A 16,850-nucleotide genomic window follows, 5' to 3' on the forward strand; every position below is an offset into this window, starting at 1 on the left:
ATGAATGGATGAATGGCAAGTTTCTAGACTTTTATAGCACAAATAAATATACAAGTCAACATACCAAGATTTGAAAAACATAATTTTTTAAATAATTTAGATAACGGAGATGAAAGGATCGATTGGATCTAAAAATTTGAACAGTGGAATTTTCAGAAGTTGAATTGCTATATCTAAAATACAAATGGCAAATAATAAGATAAAATGAAATTGAAATGCACATAATTATGAGATACACATTCTTTAATGTAGGAATGATGGATTGCCAGGGTCAGAAGATGATTTTTAAAAGAGTTTATTCTCATTATCACTTGATTTATTTTAGAATTTTGCCACATAGAAATTGTTCTGAACTTTTTAGTTAAGATGCATATGTTTTTCTTTCTGAATTATCATAGATTTTAATTTAGTAACATTGAATCAGTGGATTTTAATATGTATCATTTACTGGGTTTAATGCTGTACATCTAGAAAATATTTTCCCCTACATTTGGATCTGTGTGATTAATATCTGTTGTTTTCCATGATTGAATATTTGAATATGGTTTATGGCAAAGTGTGGGCTCTGGCATCAGGTAGATTTGAGTTTCAATCCCCAACCTGATACTTCTCAGCAAATTATTCAACTTTTGAACCTTAGTCGGATCTTGTGTAACATGGAGATAATACCTACCATAAGAAGTTCTTGGGAGGATGCAATAAGTGAATATATGTGAAGTGCTTAGCTCAGTGTCTGCTATATAGTAGGTGTTCGGTAATTGTGAACAGCCAATTCTCACCACCCCCCTTGTGTTTTGTTCTGCAGCTTTCCCCACAAATAAACCAGATAAAGATGCAAGACATGTAATAAAAGTGGTGAGTATCGCTCTTAAATTTGTATTTCACTTTTTTCTTTTCTGCTTTTTTCCTGGTATCTTTGTAAAACTGTTTCTTAGCTTTTCTAATTTTACTTATCGATAAATATAGTATTATGGTATATTTTCACATTCTTAAAATGTAAAGATTGGAGAACTTTGTTCTTCTGTGTTGACATTTATCATCTTTGTATCCTATCTAGCTATCTCTCCTCTTATTTCTTCCCTTCCTTCCTCTCTACTCTAGATGGTAAGGTCCTTAAAGGCGAGGATGAGGTTTTATTTCTGTTTGTATCCCCTATGCCTAACACAATGGATGAAATGTAGTAGACACTTAATAAAGGTATCATATATGAATGAACCCCAGGGTAGTTTACAGTATATCTACCCTGATGTCCATGTTGGTAGATGCTGAATATCTTTGTATGTGTGTATATCCAGTTGTCAGTATTTTTAGTAGGTTCTTTCCATAAGAAGACTACTTTCATGTGTAAGATTGTATAGACAGCATTACAGGTGTTAAATTTAAACGTGAGATTCTCCAAGTTTAGTGCTTTCTGAGCTTTTTAATGGAAATTTGATGCCTCTATTTTATAGTAAATTATTCAAGCACTATTGTATATTACCAATGTGTACTCATATTTTCACAGTTGAAATACCAAATCTATCTTTAAGATTTTTTTCCTAATAAAATTAATTGTTCCTATCTTTTATAGGAATATCAGGAAAATGGCCCATTATTTTCAGAACTTAAATTTTATCAAAGAGCTGCAAAAAAAGACTATAGTAAGTAAATTTAGCAAAGCAAGCTACTTCTGTATAGTTTGCTGAAGTGAGTGTTAATATATTTCTCTTTTCTGGCCTTCTGGAAAATTCTTTTCAATCACGAATTTTATTGTAAAATGATACAATTAGTTATTATATAAAAATAAGATAGATGGTATATAAATGTTGATATTACATACATAATGAGTTACATATTTCAAATCAAAGTTGTTTCCACTACTTTACATACAATATTAGTTTGTTGGTCTAAGCTACTAAGTGTTCTTTAAGTGTAAAAGATAGTAGAATGAAATCATAATTTTTAATAGAAAACCATGTGGAGTCAAAGGTAATAAAGAAAATATATTAAAATGGGCAGCAGATATATAAATAAAAGGAATGGCCATAGAATGGATTAGTGTAAGGTGTATGGAAATGATTAAACATTGAAATGATTTAGAACATTTAGAAGCTAAAACTTTTAGAACTTTTAGAAGCTAAAAGTGTTAGAAACTTGAATATTGGAAAATCAGTTGGAGCTGGAAATCACATGTGAGAACCACCAGTTAGAGGAATTTAATGAGAAATGAATGTGAGCAGAGCTGAGGAATAAGTGAAACATTTTATAAATACAGTAGAATATAGATGGACAAAGTAAAACTTAATGGAAGTTGATATGAATAAAAGTGATATAGTCAAGATCCTCTACATTATGCTTAAGAAAAAGAATAATGAGTCTAGACTCAATAATTAACTTTGTTTTCCTTAATAAAACCTAAATGTTATGAAAGTAGTCTTTACTAACTGCTTAAACTATGTCAGGGTGACAAATAGAATCCATTAAACATTGATTATCTATCGTAGAGCTGTCTTACACATTAAACATATATGGTAGAAAAGTGGAGAATAAACTACCTGATGATTTCAGTGGATTTGACTTTTTTAGACTAAATTTAGTCAAAAAAGTTTCTGTATAACAATTTCATAGTAAATGATTTTTCTGCCCAATTTCTATTTTTCAACCACCATGGCTTTAGATTTTTAAGTAATGGAAAAGAAAAAGCCATCTCTCTACTGATTCTTTGGTAGTTAACATATGTTATATTTTATTTTATTTTAATTTTTTGAGCATATGTTATGTTTTGGAATTTAACATATAAGGGAATGCATTTTTTTCATGAATAGAAAGATTTGAGTATATGATAGCAGTGCATTTTATGACCATGACTACTTCTGTTTTGGTTATAATTGATTTAATTTAAAATTTCTGTATATGTTTTTATGTTAATTATGGTGACAGAGTATTTAAAAGCCACTGGATAGATAGATATTAGATTCTTTAAAACATTTTCCAGGAAGTCTAATTTCTACTTAGGTTAGCTAGATAAGTTTTAGGATCTATGTAAAAGTGAGAAATAACATTTCTAAAATTAAATAACTTTTTTCCTGTTAAATTTGTCTTTGTAGTCAAAAACTGGATAGAACTCAAACAACTTGATTATTTAGGAATTCCTATGTTTTATGGATCCGGTATTACTGAATTCAAGGGAAGAAGGTAAAATGCAATTATTATAATCAAGTGTTGTTCTATGACTGTTTCTTACGTGGTCTAATACCTGTTGCTATGTAACTAATTACCTAATTCATAGTGATTTTTAACAACAGACTAATATCATCTTAGTTTCCATGATCAGTTTCTATAACTGGGTTACCAGCTCGGGACTTGTGAGGATGTAGTTAGCTGCCAGCTGGGTTACAGTCATCTCCCTACTTGACTGGGGAAGGATCTCTTTTCAAGGTCACTGCTGTAGCTATTGGCAAGCCTCACTTTCCCATCATGTAGGTCTCTCCATAGGCTGCCTCAATGTTATAAAGACATGGTGGCTGGCTTTCCCTAAAGGAAGTAATAGGAACAGAGAGAGAGAGACAGGAAGAGAGCATATGCGTGTGCGTGCGCGCGCGCGCGCGCGCGCGCGCGCACACACACACACACACACACACACGAGCATGCATCCAAGAAGAAAGCCAAAGCCTTTTTATAATTGAAACTGTTTTATCAAAATTTTATTTAATTTCTAGTTAGTTAATATAGAGGGTAATATTAGTTTCAGGAGTAGAATGTAGGGATTCATCACTTACATACAATACCCAGTGCAAATCGTAACAAGTGCCCTCCTTAATCTCCATCACCCGTTTAGTCCATCCCTCACCCATGCCTCTCCAACAACCCTCAGTTTGTTCCTTATAGTTAAGAGTCTTCTGGTTTGCTCCCTTCTCTTTTTTCCCCCTTCCCCTATGTTCATCTGTTTTGTCTCTTAAATTCCACATATGATATTTGTCTTTCTTTGACTGACTTATTTCAAATCTTATAGTAATATCACATCATTTCCACTGTAGTCTCTTTGCTAGAGGCAAGTCACTAAGTCTACTCCATATGTAAGAGGAGATTCAATTAAACTTCATCTCTTGAGAAGAGGCACAAGAAAAAATTTGTGGAAATATTTTTAAAATCACCACATATGGCTAGTCATCACATATAAATAACTGAGTAGTGATTTTTAAAGAAGAAAAAAATTCGGGGCACCTGGGTGGCTCAATTGATCAAGCATCCGACTTTAGCTCAGGTCATGATCTCGCGGTTTGTGAGTTGGAGCCCCGTATCCGGCTCTGTGCTGACAGCTCAGAACATGGAGCCTGCTTCAGATTCTGTGTCTTCTCTCTCTCTGCCCATCCCTTGTTCACATTCTGTCTCTATCTCTCAAAAATAAACATTAAAAAAAATTAAAAAAGAAAAAAATTCTATTTGTTAGGTATCCCATTTGGTCCTTTCAATAGCCTTTAAAATAGTGATGTTTTCTTTCCTAAGTGAGAAAATAGGCTCAGTGTTCAGTGCTTTGTTCAAATGGTCTTCAAATGCTATCACTAAAAAATGAACAAACAGTAATCTGGAAACAAAGTAAAGGGCTGTTAATAGAGGACTGAGTGACTGAGTAGATCATGGTATATCCATATCATGTACTATTATGCAGCCCATGAAAGGAATCAATTACAGCTATACCAGTTGAGGGGTGCATAGGTGGCTTGGTGATGAAGCGTCCGACTCTTGATTTTGGCTCAGGTCATGACCTGAGTTCATGGGATCGAGCACTGTGTTGGGCTTCATGCTGTGAGCACGCAGAGCCCACTTGGGATTCTCTCTCTCTGCCTCTCCCCATCCCTTCCCACCCCGAATAAACAGACATTAAAAAGAGAGCTAATGCAGTTGATTCGGAAGGATTTCAGTGAGCTATTAATGAAAAAAAGTATGATGCAGAAAAGTGCATATAATAAGATCACATTTTTGTAAAACAAGGACAAAAATTCCTCTATGTCTGTGTTCACGTGTGTATACATAGATCAATAAAGAATAGGGGCTGGTGTGGATCCGTTAAGGGAAGACAAGAAGGGGTGGAGGTGCCAAACAGAAAGGAAGTACATTTTTTTAAAAAAGTCATATTTGTATGTGTACGGAGAAAGTAATTATGATTTATAAGCTCAAGAAGCAAATATAAATAAAAATTTCTGTCCAAACAAATAATTTGCTCAAGGTCACACAGTGAGAAGGTGATGGAGTCAAAATGAATCAAACTCAGGACTCTTTAATTTAGAAAGAGTATTCTCTTTTCATGGTCTAAGAGTGAGTATGAATGTTTCAGCACAACATTCTCTTCTACTAGAAAACTAACTGCAAAGTAAATACTGACTAGTATTTTTCTGTAAAAGAACAGCAAGATTATTAACGTACACTCATTCTTTAATGGTTCAGGTTGCAGTATTCTTCGTTGTTAGGTTGAGGGTATTTTTCCTTGTTTCAAATTCATAAATAGGCAGTTTCAAGCATTGCTATCTTAAGATCTCTTTTTGACGTCTCCTTCTTATAGTTACAGATTTATGGTAATGGAAAGACTAGGAATAGATTTACAGAAGATCTCAGACCAGAATGGTACTTTTAAAAAGTCAACTGTCCTGCAGCTAGGTATCCGAATGGTAAGAAGGAATGACTTATTTCACATGCCTCATTTTCAGATTATTTACTTGTTACAATACACAAATCGTTGCCCTTTGTGGAATTATCAGAGAATGAAGGATTATTGCCCTAGAAATGTCAGTTATTTAGAGTAGAGGCTATTTTGGTGAAATTGATAACAGTGGGCTCTGTAAGTGACAGAATGTGCTGTGTTTGGCACTACAAACTCAATTAGGCATTGGTTCTACAGTCTGATTTTTTTTTCCCCTCACAGCTTTGTTTTACATATCAGAACAAGCTTGCATTGCTATAAGAATAACCTCTCTTTTGTCAGTTGTATTTATAACAATGCAAACTATGGCAAAATATATTATTTTCCATACTAAACATGTGACAGTATGGGGCGCTGTGCAGTTTTTATTATGAGTTTGGGATGGTGGCAGTAATTAGTATGGCAATGAATAATATATACTTTGCCAAATAAGAAGCAATGAAATCTTAATAGCACCCATGCACACATTTTGTTTATATCACATATTTGTCTTATCTTGTTTGTGTTGGGTTTGCCCAAGCTCCATTTTATTTTTTCCATTTTAAATAGAATGAAACTACTCATGCCAGGTTGGGATGTGGCAAATAGAACTCGCTAATTTTCCCGTTCATCCATTCATCCGTTTAGCCAGCCAGCAAATGTTTATTGAGCACTGGGTGAAGGTAATATGCAAGGCTCAAGGGCTTTAAAGATGAAGCTCACGTTTTTTTCCTATTACTGTCCAGAGGGAAAATGCCTTTCTCTGAGCTCATGGACACGGTGTTTTGTTCTGGGGTCTCCAAAACTTGATTTATAATCATTGCTTGGGTGAGGAATTCCTGAGTGGGCTTCATGATTATTGTACAGTGTATCTCGGATTTTTTCCTCCTTGCACAGTGTGATTTGGCCACCAGGCTGTCGGGAACATAGGTATCGGCATTGTTGAATCTCGGTCCCCTTTCATCAGAAGTTTAATTAAAACACTTGATATTTGAGGATCATGTTGTTCAACTTTTTTTCCAGGATAAGTGACCAGTTCATGTGATATTTGAGAATAGGCAAACACATAATTGTATAATATGTCACTTTGTTATTGTTAATGAGAAAAAATACATGTTATTCTATATTCAAAATGTTCAAGTTGATCATGAGTTTGAAATAGACATTAGTATAACCTTATATATTTCTTTTCATAGTTGGATGTTCTGGAATATATACATGAAAATGAATATGTTCATGGTGATATAAAAGCAGCAAATCTACTATTAGGTTATAGAAATCCAGATCGGGTAAGTACAGTATTAAGCTTTTGCTTTCAGTAAGGATCCTCAAAGTATCATACTGAGACATTCAAAAATCAAACTCCTAACCCAGGAGAGTTTATAAATGAGGATTAACATGATGAATGTTGTGATTTATCTTACCCTGCTTATCTCATTTAATGCACTAAACTGATAAGTAATTAGGATGAGGACACTGAGACTCAGAGGGGTTAATTTGTTAATGGACATATAGTAAAATGGCTAAAATTTGACCTTCAGAGTGAATATAAAGAACTATCAAAATTCAGTGGGAGAAGGGATGGATTTGTGCAGAGAAAAAAAAAATTAAAAGTCATATTAGCTCCCCTTTCACTGTATAAACACTTAAGTCTTAAACAGAGCAGCTTTTCCAGTGGAACTTTCTCTAATGATGGAAATATTCTATATGATACTGTCCAGTATGGTAGCCATGAGCCACGTGTGGCTATCCAGCACCTGAAACATGGGTAGTGTACCATCAAATGCTGATGAGGATGGAGAATGTCAGGAACTCCCATTCATTGCTGCTGGAAATGCAAAATGATATGGCCACTGTGGCAGACAGTTTGGCGTTTTCTTTAAAAGCTGAACATATTCGTAACATATGATCTGCAATTACACTGCTTGGTATTTACCCAAAGGAGTTGAAAACTTATATCCACACAAAAACCTACACACACATGTTTATAGCAGCTTTATTCATAGTTGCCAAAACTTGAAGCAATGAAGATGTCCTTTAATAGGTGAATGGATAAATAAACTGTGGTATATCCAACTAAGGCAGTATTACTCAATGTTAAAAGAAGTGAGCAGTCAAGACATGAAAGACATGGAGGAACCTTAAATGCATTTTACTAAGTGAAAATCTATATAATTCCAACTTTACAAGGTTTTGGACAAGGAGAAACTATGGAGACACTAAAAAGATCAGTGATTGCTAGGGCTTAGAGGGAAGGGAGTGATGAATAGGCAGAGCACAGAAGATTTTTAGGGAAGTGAAACTGTTCTGTAAGATACTACAATGGTGGATATATGTTGCTACACATTTGTCAAAACTCATAGAATGTTCAACACCAAAAGTGAGCCCTATTGCAAACTATAGACTTTTGGTTATAATGATGTGTTGCTGTGTAAGGAATGTAAGTTCATCCATTGTAACAGATGTAATACTCTGGTATGGGATGGAGACTGTCTGGGGGGAGGGGCAGTGGGTATATGAGAACTCACTGTACTTTCCACTCAGTTTTACCTGAATTGCTCTAAATTTGCCAAAATTGAATACAAATTAACTGCTTTAAAAAAAAGAATCTCTAAAAAATGTGGCTAGTGTGACTGAGGAACTGAATTTTAAATTTAACTTAATTATTAATTAATTTTTTATTTTACCTTGCTTTCTCTCCCCCACCCCCAGCTTTCTTGAGGTAGGATTGTCAAAAAAATGCATATGTTTAGGTTGTACAACATGATTTTTTAAAGGTGTACAAAGTGATGATGTATATGTTATGAAGTGATTGCCATCATCAATTTAATTAATGCATTCGTTTCATATAGCTACTGTTTTGTTTGCTTTTGTGGTAAGACCACTTAAGATCTACTCTTGGCAAATTTGAAGTACATAGCATTATTAACTGTTGTCTCCATGCTGTATGTTAGAGCCCTAGAACTTATTCATCTTTTTTGACCAACATCTCCCTATTTCCTCCACACACCCCCCCACCACCACCCCCAGCCCCTGGCAACCACTTTTCTACTTGCTGGTTCAGTAAGTTTTACTGTTTTACATGCCACGTATAAGTGAGATAATACAGTCTTTCTGTGTCTGACTTAATGTCCTCCAGGTCCATCCATGGTGTCACAAATGGCATATTTCCTTTTATGGCTGAATAATTCTGTTGCATGTGTATACCACATTTTCTTTATTCATTCATCCATCCATCAGTGAACACTAAGGTTATTTACTTATTTTGGCTGTTGTGAAAAATGCTGCAGTAACACGAGAGTGCACATATCTCCTTAAGATAATGATTTATTTTCCTTTTGGTATATACCCAGAAGTTGGATTGCTGGATCATATGATAGTTGCATTCAGAGGAACTGCTTGACTATTTTGCATAAAGACTATACAGTACACAAGGGTTCCCTTTTCTTCACACCCTCCCCACTGGTTATCACTGGTTATCACTGGATAACACTGGTTGTCTCTTGTCTTTTTCATAACAGCCATCTTAACAGGTATTCAGTGATGTCTCATTGTGGTTTTGGTGTTCATTTCCCTGATGATAATATTGAGCACCTTTTCTTATACCTGTTGGGCATGTGTATACCTTCTTTGGAAAAATGTCTGTGCAGGTCCTTTGTATATTTTTCAGTTGGCTTATTTTCTTGCTAGTGAGTTGTATGAGTTCTTCTATATTTTGGATATTAACCCTTTATCATATCTATGGTTTGCAAATATTTTCTCCAGTTTGGTAGTTTGCCTTTTTATTTTGTTGGTGACTTCCTTTGCTGTGTGGAATCTTTTTGGTTTGAGGTAGTTCTACTTGTTTATTTTTGTCTTCATTGCCTATGCTTTTAGTGTCAGTTGAAAGAATCATTGCCGTGACCCATGTTCATGGATCGCAAGAACTAATATTGTTAAAATGTCCATACTACCCAACACAATCTACAGATTCACTGCAATCCCTATCAAAATTCCAATGGCATTTTTCATAGAAACAGAAAAGAGAATCCTAAGGTTTGTATGGGACCACAAAAGACCGTGAATAGCCAAAGCAATCTTGAGAACAAAGTTGGAAGCATCATACTTCCTGATTTCGAATATATGACAATGTTATAGTATAAAAACAGTATACTATTGGCATAAAAACAGTGGACCAAAACAGAGAGCTCAGAAATAAACTCACACAGATACAATGAACTAGTCTTTGACAAGGGTACCAGTAATATACAATGGGGAAGGGATAGTCTCTTTAATAAATAATGGTGGGCAACTGGATAGCTACATGCAAAAGAATGAAACTGGACTCTTATACCACACATAAAAATTAACTCAGAATGGATTAAAGACTTAAATGTAAGGCCTGAAACCATAAAACCAGAAGAAAACACAGGAAAATAGCTTAAATTAATTTAAATTTCAATAACTACGTGTGGCTGGTAGCCACTGTATCAGACAAAAGAGATTTAACATTTTTTAAATTGACTCTATAAAAAATTTAAAAAGTTATAGTTGAATATTTACCTGAACTCTGAGGAGGAGGAAAAAATTTTTTAAATAATGGTACTAAAGAACAAATCCTAGAAAATATTGAGAAATTTCCAACTTTAAGATGTCTACGTTTAAAAAGTTGAAAAAATGAAAGAAATGACAAAATGGAAAGTAGAATTATGACAGATATTTGAGGAGATGTATCAAACTCAAAAAAATTAATAAGAAAAACACTAAATATTTTCTTAAAACAATGACTAAAAGGAATTAACAGAACAGAGAAGAGATACAGCTGTCAGAAATGGATAAACAATAGTTCACCATCACTAAAAAGAAGAGAGATGCAGAGGTAACATTTTCAAAGAACGTATCAGATTGGAAAATCCTGAAATAATAATCTGATGATATCGAGCTGATGAAATACAGGCACTTGTAGACCGCCAGTGGGAATGTAAATTAAATGGGAGTAGAAGAAGAAATTAAGTTAATGGAAGGGCAATTTGGCAATGTATATTAAAATCCTGTAAACGTCTGCATACTTTTTTAAGGTTAGGTTTTGTGAAGTACAATTTACAAACAGTAAAATTCACCCTTTTAACTGTACAGCTTGATGTGTTTTGACACATGTATATCATATAACCACCACTGCAATCATGATACAGAATGTTCCTATCATCCTCACACTTTTTGTCCTTCCCCCACGCCTGCTTAGTTCCCTTCTCTCACTCCCCTAACCCCTGGTGATGATTTCTGCCCCCATAGTTTTTGCATGTTTAAGGAAAGTCATATAAAAATGGAATTATAGGATATATACCCTTGTGTCTGGCTTCCTTCACCGAGCATGATGTTTGGGAGATTTACCTGGGCTGTAGTTGTTAGTAGTTGATTCTTCTTTAATGATAGGTAGTATTCCATGGAAAACTACCACGGGGTATCTGTTTACCTGTTGGAGATTTGTGTCTTTTCCAGTTTGGGGGCAATTATTAGTAAAGTTGCTATAAGCATTCACATAAAGTTATGTAGGTATATGTTTTAACAACTTCTGGGTAAATAACTAGGAGTGGGATTTCTGGATTATATGGAAGTATATGTTTAATTTAAAAGAAGCAGCCAAACTGTCTTCCAGAGCGGTTGTACCATTGTTATACATTCCCACCAGTGATGTGTAGTTCTCCACATCTTGCCACCACTTGGTTTCATTAGTTTCTAAAATTTTAGCCATTATGGTAAATGTGGTGTCATATCTAGTAATCTTAATGTGCATCAGTTATGTAATGACTGATGATACGGAGCGTCTTTCATGTATATATTTGCCACTCTTTTATCTTCTTTGGTGAATTATATGCTCCCATTTTTAAATCAGATTTGTCTTAAGAGAGCTTTATTTTTTGAGGATAGGAACATTTTGTCAGATACTTGTTTGCAGATGCTTTCTACATCTGTAGCTTATCTTTTCATTTTCTTATCAGTGTCTTTCAGAAAGCAGTTGTTTTTAATTATAATGAGGCCCAGTTTATGATTTTTTTTCTTTTTATGATTTGTGCTACTTCTGTCCTAAGCTAGGATCATAAAATGTTTTCTCATAAGTTTTCTTCAAGGGGTTTTATACAACTCTTATATTTAGATTCCTGATCTGTTTCAAGTTTGTATTTGGTGCCAGTTAAGGATCAAGGCTCTTTTCTAGGGGGAGGGTGGACAAACATATGGGACATACATATGTATGTATACATACATACATATGATGTTGAAGTGAACCCCAGTGAATTGCTTTCATCTCCTCTGTCAAAATTATTGACCATCTATGAATGGGTCTATTTCTGGATTCTCTGTTACAGTATCATACAGTCATTATCACAGTTCATGGTCTGGAAAGTAGGAGGAGTCTTCCAACTCTGTTCTTTTCTTCAAAATTATTTTGACTTTTCTGGCTACTTTGCAATTCCTTTTGTAATATTTTAGAATCAGTTTGTCAATTTCTGTCCCAAAACCTGCAAGGATTTTGATTGAGATTGTGAGTTTTTATAGCTAGTACATTTCTTGCTTTTATAGCTAGTAATATTACTTGTTCAACTTTGTCTGATATTAATATAACCACACCCCTTTCTTTTGATTAATGTTTACATTATATAGCTTCTCCCTTCTTTTAATCTAATCAATCTCTAATTCGAGACAGTATGTTCATTTTGAGGCTATTTTTTAAGCTTTGCTAAAATGAGTCTATAGTAGCCTTTACTTCTGTGGATAGTTTATTCCTGGTTCTATGCTGTGAAGTTCTGTGATTTCTAATGGAATTCCGTGTGAGGACTTAACTCTGGTTGGTCAGAACTCAACTCCCAGCTCTTTGTGAACCCTGGGAGTTATTCTTCTCCCTACTCCTATTGGTCGTTGGCTCCACCTTTTATACTACAGGTAAGGAGATACTTAGGCAGATTTTTCTGGAACTTCCTCCCCTCCTGCCCCTGCCCCTGCCCCTACCCCTACCCCCATGTAGCTCCCTCTTCTCTTCTTCTAAACTCCTCTCTGCAATTTCAGGCTCTTTGGGAGCCTCGCTGAATTCAATGACTGTGTCGTCAGGATTGCTGTACTGCCGTTAGGATTTCCCTTCCTGTTCTTGAGTTTGGAATTGTCACCAGGCAGAAAGCTGGGGCATCTGTGGGACTCAACTAATCTTTTTTTCCCTCATTTTCTCAAGGATCTCAGTCATATGCTGCCTATTTAATATCCAAAACATTTGTATCTTTCATTTTATGCAGTTTCCCCCAGGCAGTGGCAGTGTAAATCCAGTCACTGTATTCCTTTTTTGCCAAAAGCAAAAAGGGCTAGTTTTATTTTTTTATTATTTTTTTATTATTTTTTTAATATGAAATTTGTTATCAAATTGGTTTCCATACAACACCCAGTGCTCATCCCAACAGGTGCCCTCCTCAATGCCCATCACCCACCCCCCCTCCCTCCCACCCCCTCCATCAACCCTCAGTTTATTCTCAGTTTTTAAGAGTCTCTTATGGTTTGGCTGTCTCCCTTTCTAACTTTTTTTTTTCCTTCCCCTCCCCCATGGTCTTCTGTTAAGTTTCTCAGGATCCACATAAGAGTGACAACATATGGTATCTGTCTTTCTCTGTATGACTTATTTCACTTAGCATAACATGCTCCAGTTCCATCCACATTGCTACAAAAGGCCATATTTCATTCTTTCTCATTACCAAGTAGTATTCCATTGTGTATATAAACCACAATTTCTTATCCATTCATCAGTTGATGGACATTTAGGCTCTTTGCACAATTTGGCTATTGTTGAAAGTACTGCTATAAACACTGGGGTACAGGTGCCCCTATGCATCAGCACTCCTGTATCCCTTGGGTAAATTCCTAGCAGTGCTATTGCTAGGTCATAGGGTAGATCTATTTTTAATTTTTTGAGGAACCTCCACACTGTTTTCCAGAGTGGCTGCACCAGTTTGCATTCTCATCAACAATGCAAGAGGGTTCCTGTTTCTCCACATCTTCTCCAGCATCTATAGTCTCCTAATTTGTTCATTTTAGCCATTCTGAATGGCATGAGGTGATATCTGAGTGTGGTTTTGGTTTGTATTTCCCTGATGAGGAGTGACGTTGAGCATCTTTTCATGTGCCTGTTGGCCATCTGGATGTCTTCTTTAGAGAAGTTCTATTCATGTTAATAGAAGTTCTTCTACTCATGTTTTCTGCCCATTTCTTCACTGGATTATTTGTTTTTCGGGTGTGGAATTTGGTGAGTTCTTTATAGATTTTGGATACTAGAAAAAGGGCTAGTTTTAAATAATTTGTGTGTGTGTACGTGAAATGTCTGCTCATGTCTTTTGCCTGTTTCTCTTTTTTTTTGTTTTTTTATTCCCTCTCTTTTGAAGAGTTCTTTAAATATATAAGCCCATCATCTATTACAGATTTTACAAATATGTTCTTTCAATTTGCCTTCTGTCCTTTGATTATATTTGTGATGTTTTATTGCCACATAGAAGGTGAAACTTTATTTTTAATGCGGTCAAATTATTAATTTTTTATTTACTATGGGTATTCAAGCATGATTAAAAATCTTGCTCCACAGAGAGATTTTATATGAATTTAATTGTATATTTTCATTTTTTACATTTAAATCTCTTATTAATTTAGAGTTTATTCTTTTACATGAGAAGTGTTGACTCAGTGTTGTCATTTTCTAAATGATTTTCTAGTTTTTCCAATGCTATTTTTTTCTTTTTTTTTTTTTTTTTTTTGCTTCAGGGCACCTGGGTGGCTCAGATGGTTGAGTGTCTGACTTGATTTCGACTCAGGTCATGATCTCACTGTTCTTGAGTTTGTGCCCCGCATTGGGCTCTGTGCTGGCAGTGTGGGGCCTGCTTGGGATTCTCTCTTTCTCCCTCTCTCTCTGCCTCTCTCCTGCTTGCGCTGTCTCTTGCTCTCAAAACAAACTTGAAAAAAATTTTTTTTTGCCTTCAGTGATATTAGATGCCACCTTTATCATATACTAAACTTCCATATGTACTTGAGTTCATTTCTGTACTTTCTACTGAATCCTTCTGGTTTGTCTAATTATGTTTAATTATAATACTAGTGCATTAATATCTGAGGCTTTATAACATAATTTAATATCTGATGAAGCTTTGTGCCTTGTAGCTTTCTTTTTCAGTATTACTCTAGATATTTATAGTTTCTATATTATTTTGTTTAGCTTCATTTAAAAAATACATGTTGGCTGGGGTGCCTGAGTGGCTCAGTCGGTTAACCGTCTGACTTTGGCTCAGGTCATGATCTCGTGGTTCGTGAGTTCGAGCCCTGCGTCAGGTTCTGGGCTGACAGCTCGGAGCCTGGAACCTGTTTCAGATTCTCTTCAGAGTGCCTGCGGCTTGCACTCTGTCTCTTGCATTGTCTCAAAAATAAATAAACGTTAAAAAAAAAAATACATGTTGGCATTTTTATTGGCATTTTGTTAAATTTTTAAATTAACTTGGGGAAGACCTGACATTTTTATGATGTATAGATGCTTTTCAACAGCAAGGAATGATTTTGTATTTCATCAGTATTACATTTATTATCTCTTGAGTATTTTTTTAAAAATTTTTTTAATGTTTATTTATTTTTGAGAGAGAGAGAGAGACAGTGTGAGTGGGGGAGGCGCAGAGAGAGAGGGAGACACAGAATCCGAAGCAGGCTCCAGGCTCCAAGCTTCCAGCACAGAGCCCGATGTGGGGCTCAAACTCACAAACTGCGAGATCATGACCTGAGCCAAAGTTGGAAGCTTAACCGACTGAGCCAGCCAGGCGCCCCTCTTGAGTATTTTAATTTTTCCTCATATTAAGTTTTTTATATTTCTTGCTACCCTTATTCTTAAAGATTAAACCACTTTTGTTGGTATTGTCACTGCTATTTTACTCTACTATTTTATCTTCTAAGTGATTATTGTTTGTGTATATGTGCATTGTTGATTTCTATATATTCATTTTATATCCTATTAATTTATTGACTTTGAGGTAGTTTTAGTAATGATTATCTAGGGTTTTCTTAGGAAGCATTTCAGACACAAGTAGATATAGTTGTCTTTTGGTTCTTGTATCTCTGATTTCTTTTGTCTAATTAATTGTGTTGCTAGTATATCCAGCATGTAGTAAATAGTAGTGAAAGTAGTGATTATCCTTGCTTCTTCCTGATCTTAATGGAAATGCCTGAAGTTTACCCCATTAAATATGATGCTGGCTTTATGACTAAGGTGTGCCTACGTATACATATGTGAGTGTGTGCATGTGTGTGTCCTTATAGTCATATCAAGGAAATCACCATCAATTCCTATGTTCTCGAGTGGATTTTTTGATTTTATGGGATGGGTATTGAATTTCATCAAAGATTTACTTAGTGTGTATGGAAATAATTACACATTTTTCTCAGATCAATTAATATGGTGTGATATATCACTGTGCTTCTAATATTGAATCAACCTTACTTTCCAGGAATAAATCCCACTTTGTTATAGTACATTATTTATTTAATATGGTGTTGAGGTATGTTCACTAATATTTTATGTAGTATTTTCATATAGGTATTTGTAAGTGATGTTGATCTGTAATTTTCTATTTTTGTACTATTTTTTTTTATCAGATTTAGGTATCAACATTATACTTCATAAAAAGAATTTGTAAGTTTTACTTCATTTCCTATATTCTAGAACCATTTCTATTAAATTGGCACCAATTGGTTTTTGAATATGAAATCATCTGGTTCTGCTGTTTTTCTATGAGGCAGTTCCTTGTAATGTAGCTACCTCTTCCTATGGAACTGTTTAAGCTTTTTATCTCTACATGGGTCAATTGTGATAGTTATCCATTTTGTCTAGTTTTCCAAATGTATTTATTTTTTTTCCAAATGTATTTCTATGGTGTTACGCATTGTAGTTAGTCTCTTCTGAATTTTAAATTTATTCTACTTCAGTGGTTGTTTCCCTCTGGTTATTTTTTATTTCTTTCTTCCTTTTTTCTGCCTTAATAAAGGTATTTCTTTTTCAACTCACTTGGATTCTGATTTGATTACTGAGAAATATTTTCCTTTTTCTATCTCATTAATTTCTGATTTTGCCTTTGTTATGTCATTTCTTATCATCTTTTTATTTCACCCTTTTCTTTTTTTACTTGGTCTTCAGTTTCAGATCTATTTCATT

At 34.7% G+C, this 16,850-nt stretch overlaps 1 protein-coding gene across 1 annotated transcript in view; it reads left to right on the top strand.

The window, feature by feature from the left end:
* The window catches only part of VRK2 (VRK serine/threonine kinase 2), a 103,761-nt gene that overhangs the window by 27,421 nt on the left and 59,490 nt on the right, over positions 1-16,850 (top strand). Inside the window, exons 3-7 of the mRNA XM_047068091.1 lie at positions 806-855; positions 1,571-1,640; positions 3,087-3,174; positions 5,540-5,645; positions 6,853-6,945. Coding sequence (XP_046924047.1) covers positions 806-855; positions 1,571-1,640; positions 3,087-3,174; positions 5,540-5,645; positions 6,853-6,945 — 407 coding nt within the window. The remainder of the gene's footprint in view (positions 1-805; positions 856-1,570; positions 1,641-3,086; positions 3,175-5,539; positions 5,646-6,852; positions 6,946-16,850) is intronic.

Source organism: Lynx rufus, unplaced genomic scaffold (genome assembly GCF_022079265.1).
Source record: "Lynx rufus isolate CCGP_SWC_20201006 ecotype Redwood Valley unplaced genomic scaffold, mLynRuf1.p SCAF_8, whole genome shotgun sequence".
In the NCBI taxonomy this organism is placed as follows: domain Eukaryota; kingdom Metazoa; phylum Chordata; class Mammalia; order Carnivora; family Felidae; genus Lynx; species Lynx rufus.